Genomic DNA, 14,682 nt, shown 5'->3' on the forward strand with positions numbered 1-14,682 from the left:
AATCGGCAAAACTATGGCAAAAAAACGAAACACGGCAAATAGCTGTCTACTATGAACACTATCAGAAAACTAATGAATAAGCAACGCAACTCCAGTCAGATACCGGGAGTGATCTCAGATGCTCTTGAAGGGAAAGCAGATCTTGCTTCATAGCCTTCATATATGGCAATCGTCGTACTGCTGATGGCAAGTACAAATTTAGTGATAAGTTTAATTCGAAGATATCACAATCTAGGATTGGATTGTGGATATGACAATTGAAAGTATGAACAATTGTCACATCAACAAATGCACTTTGTTATAAAATAAGGAGATGATGTATAATTGCCTATAAGAGCTATCCACAAACTACGGGTTACATTGAGCAAAACGTGTTCAATAGTATGCCATAATGGCGTATTGTTGGTTATTTCTTTGTTTTTATTAATTTTCATATTGTTATATATTTGTTGATTTTTGTCTCCGTGTGTGCGTCTTGTTTGTTTTCTTGCTTTGGAAGTTTTTCAAATATTCTATATAAGAATATAATACACAAGTCAAGGTAAACATATAAATAATTTATTATTTGATAAAAAAGAAAAAAAATCATCAATTTCACCCGTTTTACATTAATCACAAGCAACACAAATCAACGTATATAATATCATAAGCTAACAAATATCATAATATTGTGTAACTTTTAAATGGAATACAACAACATAATATTTCTTTCGTAGTTTTGAAATATATCAAGTAAATCTGAATAAGAACACGGAATATTATTGATAGATAGTATAGTGTATGCAATATACATGCTTATATAACCTGCTATCGGGAACCCATATGCAATTATGAACACCGTTTTTTATAATCATGCATGAAATACTATATAATAAGTTCAATTAGCAATTTCATACATGTACGTAAGTTCGATTGTTGAAAAGCCGTCGGCGTTCACTATTACCTCTACATTCTCGATATCAAGTATTACTTCGTCAAATATAGGAGTATACCTGTGTTAAAATATTTTTTTCGACATAAAAAGATCCGAAAAGTGAAATGTAACATCAAAATTTATATGCATTGCGATCTATTCAAACTAGTTGACATAAAAAAAAATGTTAAAGCTATGCTTCGATTACAACATTTCGGTGCGTATCCTGAATTATGCACTGCACTCTACAAAACAATGACTTCTCCAGTTCTTATTAATCTCAGTTAGTTAGTAGGGATACTTCATATTTATTTTAGACATGTCGTGTGTATACAATATGGAAATATCCGATGCGATCTGATAAAATTATTAATTGCATGTAATTATTCTTATATTATCGTTACCTAATTAATAAAATATCCAATTATGATTAATTTCTTCCAAGAATACCGGAAACAGTTCATATATCAAGACTGTTTGTTCAGCCTCTGACAGCGTATCAAATGATACGATCAATATAGTAGAGTCAGATAAACAAAAACGTTTAATTATAGTCCCGGACTTTCCAATTTAGAGTTTAGTAGCAATAATCATAATTTGGTTCCTTTTAAAAGTACAAATTAATAAAATGCTGTTCATTCTTTAAATCAGCTGCTACAATTCTAAAAAAAATATTTAAAAATTTAATTATTCTCAAAATTCAAAGTTTTGAAATCTTCGAACGGTTGTAAAGCAAACAAACATATTACGTTACCAATCGTTAATTCTATTCCGATTTACAAAAAGCGGTATAAATTATACATTTACGATCAACTATTAAATTTGATTATAAAACACTCTGAGATCCAACATGAGAATGAGGCAATGATTTCTTTCTTTCACAAGTCAGCAAAAAATACTTTTTCTGTAATAATACCCTCTAAAACAATAGTGAGTGATCCTATGAAAATGAATAAACAATTCTTAAAAATGGCTTTTGTTTACATTGGAACCTCAACTGTATTACGTTTCTATTAAACGGTAACCCGAATAATTCAGTCCCTCCCCGTAATCGATCTCTTCTACTTGCGAGGAATTCGAATGAAGTTATCGTAGATCAGCGGAATTTAACGACTGAATTATTCGGATTTAACGGCAAATATCGTTATCGCCCTGCTATTGGAGTCGCCTTTTCAGAATCTAATGCATTCTGGGAAATATTTTTAAAAGCGTTCCCAAACCGTTGTGATTAGTTAAAAACATTCAAAGCAAAGAAAGTTCAACCAATGATACGAAGGAATTTTCAATTTAGGTTACAAACAAAAAAAATACTCATAGCCCTTTAGATTCTGAAACGACGAATTAACAGGCTAATTTTGTTTTTTTAAACAGCTCGTTATAAACACATTGAAAGGGGAATAATTATCACCAAATACAGTGTTTTCTTATTTAGGTTACTTATGATTAACTGTTGAATACTGTTTTGTTTTGTTTTTTACTAAAAAGCCATTTTTAAGACACGGTAAACTTTCTATAGCAATGACCTTAGTCGCATCATTTGATTGTTCACAAAATTTTAATCATCATCAAGATGGTACAAGTATGATCAAAACAGTGTTCAAAATCGTTTAGGTCAAATGGTTTTCCAATATCCTAAATATTTTATGTTAAAATAGAAACTTGTTAAGGGACTGATTGTCTATGTTAAACTAAGCATAATATCTTTAAAATATTACATTTTTCGTTTTCTAGCTTTCTATTTACCGCAAATGTCAGTTCTGAAATATGGATACTTCTCCTTACAATTGAAACATTCCCAAATGTACAATATATACTAGCAAATGGCGTTTTTAAAACTGAAAATTCCAATCCAAAGCGAATTAAAATATTTGAATAATTGAAAAAAAACTTGAGGTAAATTCAGTATCATCTTTTTTTTTTCATCGTTTTGGGCACAGAGTTGAATTATTTACAATTTACAGTACAGTTTGAATAAACCGTGTTATCAAATGGATTTGCTATAATAGAAAGTTTACTAAAAAACGATGAATTAATGATGGACGAACAATTGGTTGTAAAACTGATGATGTAAAAAAGTATAAAAATAATAATTGAATATCAAATTAGATATGTAGATTATAAATTGGTCAACAATTTGATTGTTATACATTATAGATACTAAACAAATACAAAAAACATTTGATATTAAATGTATGGAATAATTTCTGTATTCACTATCTGGAACTAGATCGTTATGGTATATAATTGTGTGATATTCTATTTTTAGAAAAAAAATCATTGTCATCAGAAGTTCAAATTATAGGTGAACAACAGAATGCTTAGTAATATCTTGTTATAATCCGTTTCAGAAATCGTTGAAGCCACAACCGATTCGAAAAAATAATGAGCTTATACATGAGGAAATAACTTCGGCTGTTAATTCGAAAATTTAAATTGCCTTTGTTTAATACAGAGCTGTAAATAATTAAAACCAGTAAATGGTCAATTTTTCAAGTAACTTCTCTATCCTTCAAATTTGATACATCTAATATCATAATAGTTTTGTATAACGTATTTTAACTTACTCCTTGAGTTTTGATTGGAATGCATGCATGGTCATTTGAAACAAATACGGATTTAATATCATATCATGTGTTTATCTTTTAAAGTGGTTTGTGCATTCAAAGCGTTATCTTGCTTATACAGCCCTAGCCGAAAAAATTTCATTTCATTTTGAATCGGGAGAATTTTTTATATTGTATTTCTGCACCCTTTAAATTTATAATAATGCAAACACAAAGTGTCATTTTAAAATATGAGCAATATGTATACAACGTAGCTTAATAAAAACAACCCCATAACATGAAAAAAAATGTTGTGGACACATTTCTTCCTGGTCGGAGGGTTTGTGACAAAAACATGCACTTGTGATGAACAATTTAAACGATCACAACACTGGGAAAGGCACACATAGGTTTGCATCAGGATTACTGTTTTGATTTATAATTGCTATTTTAATAAAGTATTATTACAGTGTAGGAAATATACGGCAAGGAATTTGACTGTGAAAAGGACTTGATCAACATAATGCTAGTGGCCTTTAACAAATGATTAATAATAAATATATAGGATTGATAAAATGATGTGTACTTGGTTAACGTCAAGTGGCAAATATTTTTAGACGACGGACTATTTGTAAAATGAATATGATTGACTAGAATTCCTTAAATAAATTAGTTTCTTATACAAATTACATGCGATTTTGTGTGTGCTCTTTCTCGCTTATAAGAGAAGTCAAAGTTGTGTTTGTAGCAGACAAATGTAACGGTTTCTCAAGAATTATATCCGATTCCGTACTCCCTTGTCTGATGATGCCGTCTCGTAACATGGTACATGTGCTCCCTCGCCTAGACTCATTAAATTCTTGTCGGCGTTGGAGTTTTAAAGCAAACTTAAGTTCTTGTCTGGCTGATTTGTTCCTGAACACATAAACAAGTGGATTTATTGCACAACTAGACATGGCTAGTAAAATAGACACAGTCTCGATTTCAGCTGGAATGTTTTCTGGATTGTTTAGCACTGATTCAAGTATGATAATGATAAAATATGGCAACCAACATATCACAAAAGTAAAAACAACGAGAAAACTGGTCAATGCAGTTTTCCATTCGTCACGTTTCCATAATAACGGAAGTGTTCTGGAACTAGAACTACGACGTCGAAGCAAAATAGGCATGTTGCATGACCGTGATATGCCACAATAGCGTCTGCGGTCGTCTTTCAAGGGCATCTGCGACATATCTTCAATCAGATTGGATGGTATAACGCTGTTGCGTCTTGTCCTCTCACTATTGTTTCTGGCTGCTCTAAATATTATAATATAACCCCATAAAATAACTATTAAAGGTAGTGCAAACGATACAGAAACAAGAAACAAAGTGTAAAATTTGTCCCATTTAGAAGGCGTTGCCCACAGCACTGTGCATGATGCTTTGTCAGACTGATACACATATTCGTTCCATCCAAACAGTGGTGGAACCGACAGAACGACAGCAACTATCCAAACAGAAATCGTCATTAACATTGCTCGTTTTCTAGTTATTTTCATAGTATAATGTAAAGGCGTTGCTACAGCGCAATACCGATCTATTGAAATCGCCACTAATGTCAACGTACTTGCTGCAAAAATAGTATTCATAATGAATCCTGTAGCTTTGCACCAAATATATCCGAACATCCAGACCTCTGCAATCATTGTCACAAACATGAAAGGCATAATAACAATGGTGTTAAGTGAATTACAGATTGTTAAATTCAATATAAATCGGTTTGAAATTGTCAACAATGCTGGTTTTTTGCAAAACACCAAAAATACTAAAATGTTTCCAATAACGCTTGCCAGAAATATGAAAATAAGAAACAAAGCAACGATTGCCATTTTAACCATGTTCAACGTTTCAGTCTCACTTTCATAACAAATCGAACCGCCATTTTCATTTATGGTTGTTACTGTACAATTACTTATATTTTCCATCTTCATTTTATTTAATTCCACAATCTATTCCTTCTTGATTCATACAATTCATATAATCAGTATGTAGACTTCTCATCATCTGTATCAACATTAAACCGTAGTGCATATGTTTCGCCTTCACTGTGGAGCTTCCTCATAAATGTTTCCTAATGATTTCCTGCAGTCTAGTACAGACACTGATGAACAATGCAGCATAATTCAACTAATCTAATTCAATAATATATTGTACGTCCCATACAGAGTTATGTCTCACACAAAGTATTAGTAATTATTAATACCCTGTCAGCTGGTTCCAGGAAATAATGGTATCCAATATTGACAATAATCCAACATCTAGTTCAGCCTATAACAGATAAAGAACAATTAGTAAATTCATGCTAATAATTACTAATTAGGAGATGTAGTTACATAAAAGTGGACTTATAATTAATTTAGTTACGCATTGTGGGTTAAAAGGAAATTACTTGTAACTACTGAAGCTTCAATGCAATTTTGTAATATAATTATATCTACTAAGCATCTTTAATTAATGAAGCCATGTATAAAAATTGCGATGTCACACAGTGCTGTTGATACATGTGTACTAAGTTGAACGTCTCTTTGAGTTATCGTTTTACGTTGCTGTATTATAGAATTGATTTTTTTTTCTCTCGAAAATCTACACGAAATGAAAACAAGGGACCATCACATTTTTTCATCTCACTAGAAAATTTCAGCCGAAGTTTTGTGTTTAAAGTTTTACTTTCAGTTTCAAAAAGGTGAACTATTTTTTATTTCAAAAATCTGTAAATATTAGAATTAAATGCTAATGGTAACTTGCTTTCATTTTGAATAATTTTTAAAAAAATAGCATTCAATTCATATAATTTCATACAATCGTGTACAAAGTCGTTCAGACAAAATGCAACAAAAATACTTGAGTCTTAAAACCTTATTCTAAATTAAAAAAATAATCTATTTCAACAAAGTTACCAAATGAGTAATGATATGGATTTTGTCACAATTATTGATTCATTAATAATAGTCAAGCCAACTACATGCATGAACTACAGAATGCTTTAATGGGCAATCTCACAAATGCATTTGTAAGTGCCTGTATCAAGTCAGGGAGACGTGTTTCTGTTAAGTTTCTATAGATTCGGGACGGTTTAAAGCTTTACATATTGTATAGACATCTGTCTATTGTTGAATACTGTATGTAGTCCTCCAGATATTTTTTTTTTTTTTTTTTTTTTTCGTTTGGTTGCTGTTTTATTGACGTTTACCCCACATCTCCTTTTTTCATAACCACAACTGATTTTCAGTTACATTGCATTGAATGACGCTAGTTTTTTGCATAAGTCCGCGTCAGCAATATTATATAACATTTAACATGTTTAATGTTTCGCCGAGGTTTTTTGATATCATAAATCATATATTTGTAAGGGTTAAAATTTCTTTCTACATTTATAGTTTGATGTAAGTATTTTGTTGCTGTTCATTCGTAACACAAATATAGTTCCAAACCTCATAAATTTCACCTTGCCGCTCCTTCATTCTTCGAGAAACGTATTCCCACGTTAAAGACAACTATTGAAGTTTCTTTAAGATAAATCGATTAAGAAATTATCACGTAGATTGTCTATAGTGAGATATACGTCCTGTACTGTTACCATTATTGGTAAAACTTAAAGGGATAGTAGCTACGATTTTGACAAAATTATGACCAAGTTTTAAAGCTGCTAAAATCAAAGATATGTACTTTAAATTAACAATAAGATCGGTGGAATGTTCATATAAAGTACAGAAGTGTTAATAATTGATAATTAATATCGTGTAGCGTGCATTTTCATCTCATTAATTATGCATCGGGTTTACTTCCCGAACTTTGCCGACACAGCGAGTGAGATGACCAAGATATAAATAAATATGAACATGTGCTTTTGTTTTCTTACGTATTTGACAATTTCTTTAGATTAAACGTACATATTTGAAACCATTTATCAAATTATGTAAACAAAAAAATATACCAAATGCCTGCATATTATTCGAACCCAAGGTTCTCCAACAATGGCGATATTATACACTTGTTTTATATTTGTATGACAAAACAATGCCGATAACGTATACACGTGTTTGTGAATTGAATTGGGGCCTTCATGCAGGGTACACCGAAAGAATAATATTAAATTGTAAGAAGTTGATTTTAATGTCTTCTAAGTTGTGAGATCACTGCTCTTAAATTTATAAAAAATATTCTGGACAATAATGATTTGAACACGTCGCGATTTATTTTCATGTGATCTGGATTCGAAAAGTTCAGAAATGTTTTTTACATTTCGCAAACCGTCGTAATGTCGACTGCTTATATAATGACTTTATCTGCGTGACGGGTGTTTGTAAATGATTCTAATGACCGATCTCATCGCCGTTATTTATTTTCAATTTACAATAACTTGTCTGCACCTCTTAACTGTTTCTTTTTCTCGCAGAAACTGTAAACACACGTTCCATTTCCGCGATAACATTCCTCTGTTCGACATTTTCCCTTCGAGGGACAACTTGCGATTGCGCATTGGGAACTGCGGAGTTAAGGTCAACATAGGTCATATGAATAAGGGTTGGCTTAACATCGAATTTTTGTCTATAGACAAGAATTAAATTTAGGTGTAAAACGTTAAAAAGCTTCTAAATGCTAATTGGAAAGTAAACAGTGATGGTTTTATTCATTCTAAATAAACCTTTTGTACAAAATCCGGCATATAGATTAGAAAAATAATTTTAATGAAAATCGTAGCTACTATCCGTTTTTAAGATCTAGGACAAGCTGACATAATTTGACAAAACTTATGCGAATTTCCTGAAAATTTGTTTTTACAATTTAGACAGAACTGCAAACACGAAAAAAGTGCAATATTTACTTTTTTTTCTATTTGCTTCTATTTTTGTATATATAATCAAACTGGAAAACAGTTTATGCATACATAGGTGCATACGGGAGGACCAAAAAAAAAGAAAACTAAATATACAAGAGCTTAAAAGTACCACAATCTTTAAACTGGGATTCCTTTCGTCAAAGAAGCAGCATTTCAATAATACTGCGTTACTGCAGTCAGTTGGAAAGTGTTATGTTAACTGCCAGAATCTAAGTCAACTTAATGATAAAATACAGGAAATAAATTATAAATTAGATTCCTTTCATAACATGCTATGTATATTTCCTGATCTTGAAAAAGCTTCTGTCCAAGTTTCATAACTTTCTTTGAAGGTCTAACAAAATTATTTATGTCTAAAAAATGTAATCCAAACTGTGTATACAATTCCACTATCAATCATTTTGTCGGTAAAATAATAATAATAAAAAGAAAATATATTTTCAAAATGTTGCTTCATACTTTATCTCTCCATCATAAAAGAAAATGCCAAAGATGTCGGAAGCTCGACAAAAAATTGAACATTAACCTATTCTTTAAAAAATTTATTTAAAAATTTTGTTTATAACTAAGTAAATGTGTAAACCAAATTACGAAAAAAATGCTTACATTGTTTGATGTTATTTTGATCCATTGTACACAACATACTCAGTCAAATAATTGTGTCACTTTCTATCGGATACATATAATGCAGTCATTCGTTTTTGTAAGATACTATATATATATATGTGTGTGTGTGTGCATCACCTTGTCTTTCTCATATTGGCCAATACAGCAACGAGATGATACATGTACTTGCTGAACAATTATATTCCTTTATTACCAGTTAATTACATCCAATAAATCAATTAACTTGATGGAGGTTAACAATAGAAACACTCATTACTTTGATTCAGATGCCAAGCATTTCCATTCGTCTGCCTAGCAGCATGTATATATTTATTTGACACTTGATTTCAGTGATTTGTAATACTTTCTCTTTACATGCAGAGACTTCTATAACAGATTTTACGTTTGTAAACGAGTGAAGAGAGGCGAAAAATAATTTGGAAGATTTTATGCTAAAAAATCATATTAATCGAGAAAAACATGATATAGTTATTTTTTGAGCGATCAAGTGGGGTAGGGGGGTTACACGCCCACTACGCAGAAAACTAAAGTACTCAAAGTACATTAAAAAACAAATTACATGATGTAAAGAGAGAGAGAGAGAGAGAAATAGACAGATAAAATTTTATACCGGTCCCTTGGCATCAGATATCAAGCTCTTTTCCTAGAAAAACGATATAAGAAAAAAGTTCCACCAACTGGTTGGTTTAAGATTGCATAACGTCAATAGTTCATGTATATTCAGGAAGAGACATCAATCGAAGAAGTAGGTTCTCAAAACAGGTAGACCTTTTTTTCATGCCAAATGTCAGCTGGTTTACTTTTCTGCTTTAGAACTTTAATCTGCTTGTCATAATGTTAACGTGCTTTATCAATTATCCCTTATCTTTCCTCTCTTACTAAATGCATAAAACAGCTCAAAACAATGGTCATAAAGATTTATTATTAAATTCATCAATTTACATTGAATATTATTTTTATTTAAATAGTTGTTTGAATTAAAGAATCATTGTTGACTTTGGACTAGACGTGCAAAACAATTTCATATAACAGTTATTAGTTTTAAAGTTTTGGCGCCTAAAAACCTGTTCCAGCCCACCATTTCCACGTTATTGTAGTCTTTACCAAGTCACGTAGCAGTCAGTGTCATTGGTTTTATAAATTTATGTTTTAGTAAACACAAAACCACTACTTTGGGATTTATTGGTCGATTTTTTTATACTGGACTTGAGAAGTTTTTGTCATCAATTTTTTATATCATACTGTAGCTTCTATTACAGCTTTAAATTTCCGAGAATATACTGTTTATTGCCTTCGGAAAGATATATCGTGGGTAGGAAAGGAAAAACATTAAACATTAACGAGTTAAAGTCTGATGATATAGCACATCTCCAAAGATATTTCCAGACTGATTAATTTGTGGAATTTAGAGCCATTCATCTATTCACTTGAAAGAACTGTTTATGTAGCTAATGTTCATTTTAAAATTTATAATTCATTGAAGATTTAAAAATAACGTTTGTTTCATTTTGTCATACACTGGAACATTATCGTACAACAGGATGGTTTTTTTACGGTTCCAATAATACGCATCTTAAGATTAAGAACGTGATCGATATCTAGCAAACAATTCGCTTAACCAAGTGGGGGGAATTCAATACACTTGCATTGGAGTGTGAGTTCTAACTTGTTCTTTGTTGAAAGTTAACTGTGACTTTGAGCTGATACAAGAAACACCAATGAAGGATTTGCTATTTTTCTTCTGATTTTACTGTGTTATGACTTAATACACCGTGCTTCTCCTTTTGCAGAGCAAATGTTCGATTCTATTTTTATATTACCAAGAGATGCTGTAACAAATATCAGGTGTGTAAAATCAAACATTTCAATTTGAACTTTGCTGAATTTGATTTAAAGTCGAAGAGCAAAGCTGTATTTAATAGTAGTTAAAATAGCCACAAATAAATTCAAATTGATCTGATTGGTTGCAAGAAAAACTGGTTAACGCGAGTAAGGTTATGATTGTAAATTTTCTCTAACCTAGTTTCACAAATCAATAATGATCCCCGCATGATAACAAAATTGCTTTTTAATCCATTTGGCTTAGTCGAAATGAAAATGCCTTGAAGTAAAACAATATCGACCGATAACAATGAATGTACGTTCATTGGTTTGGTTTTGATTTGACTGCAAAGTTTTCTTATTTTTGTTTTGTTTATTGTTTTTGTGAGTGTGTTTGTGTGTTTTATTTTTTGAGTGTAGTCTTTTTAGGGGGAAAGGCAGGAAAGGGGGGGTATTATATCGTTTTTTGTTTGTTATTTGTTATTTTTTTTTTTACATTTTTTGTTTGAATAAAACATGTGGCCACCATTGACCATAAAACATCATTTTTTCATTTTATTGAAATATTTATTTCAAGTCCTTACAAAGGAATAAGGAGAATAAAATTGAGAATGGCAACGGGGAATGTGTCAAAGAGACAAGAACCCGACTAAAGAGCAGAAAACAGCTCAAGGCCACTAATGGGTCTACAACACAGCGAAAAAATCTCGCACTCGTAGGCGGGCTTATAATTATCTATTATTTAGCAAAAAACTTCTTCATAATTTAAAAGAGAACATTACATCCTCTAATTGTGATAGTAATACTATGATATTTTTCTTATATTAATAATTTGATAACCAGCTACTACGATATAGCGCTGTTTTAGACTTTATTGCAATTAATTCATCCGTTGACTTGATGCCAATTAAACAACATCAGCACAAACTGGCCATATATGAAACTCAAAGCGTGAAAATTAATATCTTCATTGTTGGTGTTTCTTGTCTCAGCTCAAAGTCACAGTTAACGTTCAACAAAGAACAAGAACTCACAGTCCAATGCAAATGTATTGAATCCCCACCCCCTTTCCCACTTCCCAAATAAATTCTAACTTGAAACGTCATATATTAACTTAGATTCATTTCTTCCAGAAAAAAAACCATGCAAAGGCGTTTTCTACGTATGCATGTTTGCACTTGAAAATGAAAACGATTTTATGAAGAAAATAAGATGAAATCTTATATGCTACTTCGTTTAAAAAAACAAATTTGTTTCTTTGAAATACAAAAGCAAATTTGTTTATCTTCAATCGTGCTAAATTGCATTTATCGTCATTGGTAGATTTTAGCTATATAGGCCAAGCAAATATGTGTGTTAGGGTTTCCTCATTTAGAAATTTAGGGCACTTTTTTACCTTAATTGAGTAAATGGGGACCACCTGCAATTTTGTCACGAATCACTTCCAATATACCAATGAATACTTTAGGGAAGGAAATAAAGGAATAAAAAGGATAGGTATAGGGAAACCCTAAATACAAGCAGTTTTTTTTTGGCCTGATCATATGTATGTACAGACCAATCAATACTGATTCATGTTATAAAGTTGTTAGGGAAATACATAGAAAATATAGCTAGCTTTAATCAATGATAACTTCTACTTAATGTAAACTATCAATATTTAATGAGATCGAATAAAACAGATATCAGACATAGGTTCCCATGACCGTGCCATTCATGTCAGGATGGATTCAATTGAAAGATAGTTTGTTAATAGCATATTCATGGATAGATTGTCGGATAAAAGTCCAGTGTCAACTATAACATTACTTAACTGTATAGAGATCTTCATGTTTTCATTCAAATGTTCACTCGGTGAATCGTATTTTATTAATGAATAAAATGAAATGTGGTCCAGTGAACGTCGATGAGATGTTGAGTAAGTGTCAATGAGATGTGGCGTAGGCGTCAATGAGATGTGGGGAAAGCGTAAATGAGATGTGGAGTAAAACGTCAATGAGATGTGGAGCAAACGTCAATGAGATGTGGCGTAAGCGTCAATGAGATGTGGCATAAGCGTCACTGAGATGTGTAGTGAACTTCAATGAGATGTGGCCTAAGCGTCGATGAGACCCAATCCAACGAAAATTACCAAGAAATCAACATACAGTCTCACCATATACACAGGTGTCTATACAATATGCCAAGCATTAAACCGCCCCTATTCGAAAAAGGTTTGCACAATAATTACACAGAAATTATTTCAGAGAACTACCATTAACACCCAATCATACAATAAAGTTTGACAAGAGACAACCACTGACGAGGGACAGACGAGGGACAGACACAGTAAAATATATATGGCAGGGTTAAACTTGATTTTTCAAATCTCAATCCTCCAACATTTTTTAATCTCGATCAATGGAATGTTATAATGAACATAAAAGAAAAGGAAAAATTAGTACAAAAAAGTACTGCACTCTTTATAATAACTGTGTTACTACATATAATAAAAGAACAATAAAAACAAAACAATATTTAACTATACCGTATCAAAGAATGCTCGTTGTAACGGAAAGCAAGATCAAAGTACTTAATATGAAATAATGCCGTCCTACATTCTGATATCAGTGGCTGCACTTCACAGTGTATAAATATAAGTATACTACAAAGCATTTATTTATGTTGCTTTTCAATATTACTTAATAGTGTAAAATAGATTTTAGACCTGTGTAGAACTTTTGATAATGAATATATATTGGCCTAGAAAATCTACCAAACAATGTGTTAGAATAGTTTCTTCCAATTAACCTTGGGCTAGAAATTGTCTTTTTCCACTTACTTACGTACGCGTGGCAACCCTGTGTAGCATTGCGCAATACCGCCTAGTCCCTATTCGACTTTCAGCTGATTAAAACCAGCTTTCATATATCGGGAGATGATACCTTTGTTATAGGCATTAAACCAGGACAACTCATATATATATAACTCATATATATATATATATATATATATAAATCGTGCATAGGTATATAAATACTAATTTTCATGACAGAATCACTGTGAAGTAACAACATAAAAGTTAATGACTGGATCTCCTATCATATAGTACATTGTGCATTAATGGCGCATATAGTTAAAACGTTCAATCAATATGGTTTTCTGTTCATGCAGTAATATAATAAAAAAAAAGACAGGTTTATTTTCTGCAACCTATGAATAATTTAGTTCTATGCTGATATTGTAGTTACAAACTGCATAATGCTCTAACAAAATTGACAGTGATATAATATATGTCAATTGTATATACACCATCATTATGTGAAAAAAAAAGAAATAACATCTCTGGGTGACTGAAGGATGATTTATTATGCTATACTACTTCCGATAGTAAATCAGCGTATAAAATATAATTAAGAAATTTAATGTAAATATATACTTTAAAACAGTTTGCAAATAAAAAATTCCTTTAGGAGTTAGTTTTAATAGTTTCAAAATAAAAAAGCACATTAAACTGCAACTTCAAAAAGCTAGTGTTTTATACAGAATTTTTCTGAAAGCAAATGAAAGAAAATTGAAAGTAAAATCTATTCCCCTTGAATACAAAAAAGTGAAATTTTTCGCACTGGTCACTTATTGGTCATACCTTTGATTTTTTTTTTATTACATTACATATAAAGTACTATTTTACTTTAAGTTTAGCTCGGATGAATATTAAACATTTGTTTAATACGTTTCGTACTTTTTACAATAATTACTTTCTTTTGGCGATTTCAGTCTGGTTGTTCTCAAATGAAATTAACGAGGTCAATATGTTCTGCAACCATATGAATTGCTGAAAATCTAATAACAATTGTCTCCTGGGGGCACCTGTCGTTTCTGGAACTCTTATGAATGTCAATAACCTCGAAAGT

General features: G+C 31.3%; 1 protein-coding gene across 1 annotated transcript in view; it reads right to left on the bottom strand.

Moving 5' to 3' along the window:
* Positions 1-542: 542 nt before the first annotated feature.
* The window catches only part of LOC127712127 (G-protein coupled receptor 161-like), a 30,047-nt gene continuing 15,907 nt past the window's right edge, over positions 543-14,682 (bottom strand). The window contains exon 3 of the mRNA XM_052218391.1: positions 543-5,769. Within this exon, the coding sequence (XP_052074351.1) occupies positions 4,143-5,432 (1,290 nt within the window). The 5' untranslated portion in view covers positions 5,433-5,769 and the 3' untranslated portion in view covers positions 543-4,142. The remainder of the gene's footprint in view (positions 5,770-14,682) is intronic.

This window comes from Mytilus californianus, unplaced genomic scaffold (genome assembly GCF_021869535.1).
Source record: "Mytilus californianus isolate M0D057914Y unplaced genomic scaffold, xbMytCali1.0.p SCAF_8, whole genome shotgun sequence".
Taxonomy (NCBI): Eukaryota; Metazoa; Mollusca; class Bivalvia; order Mytilida; family Mytilidae; genus Mytilus; species Mytilus californianus.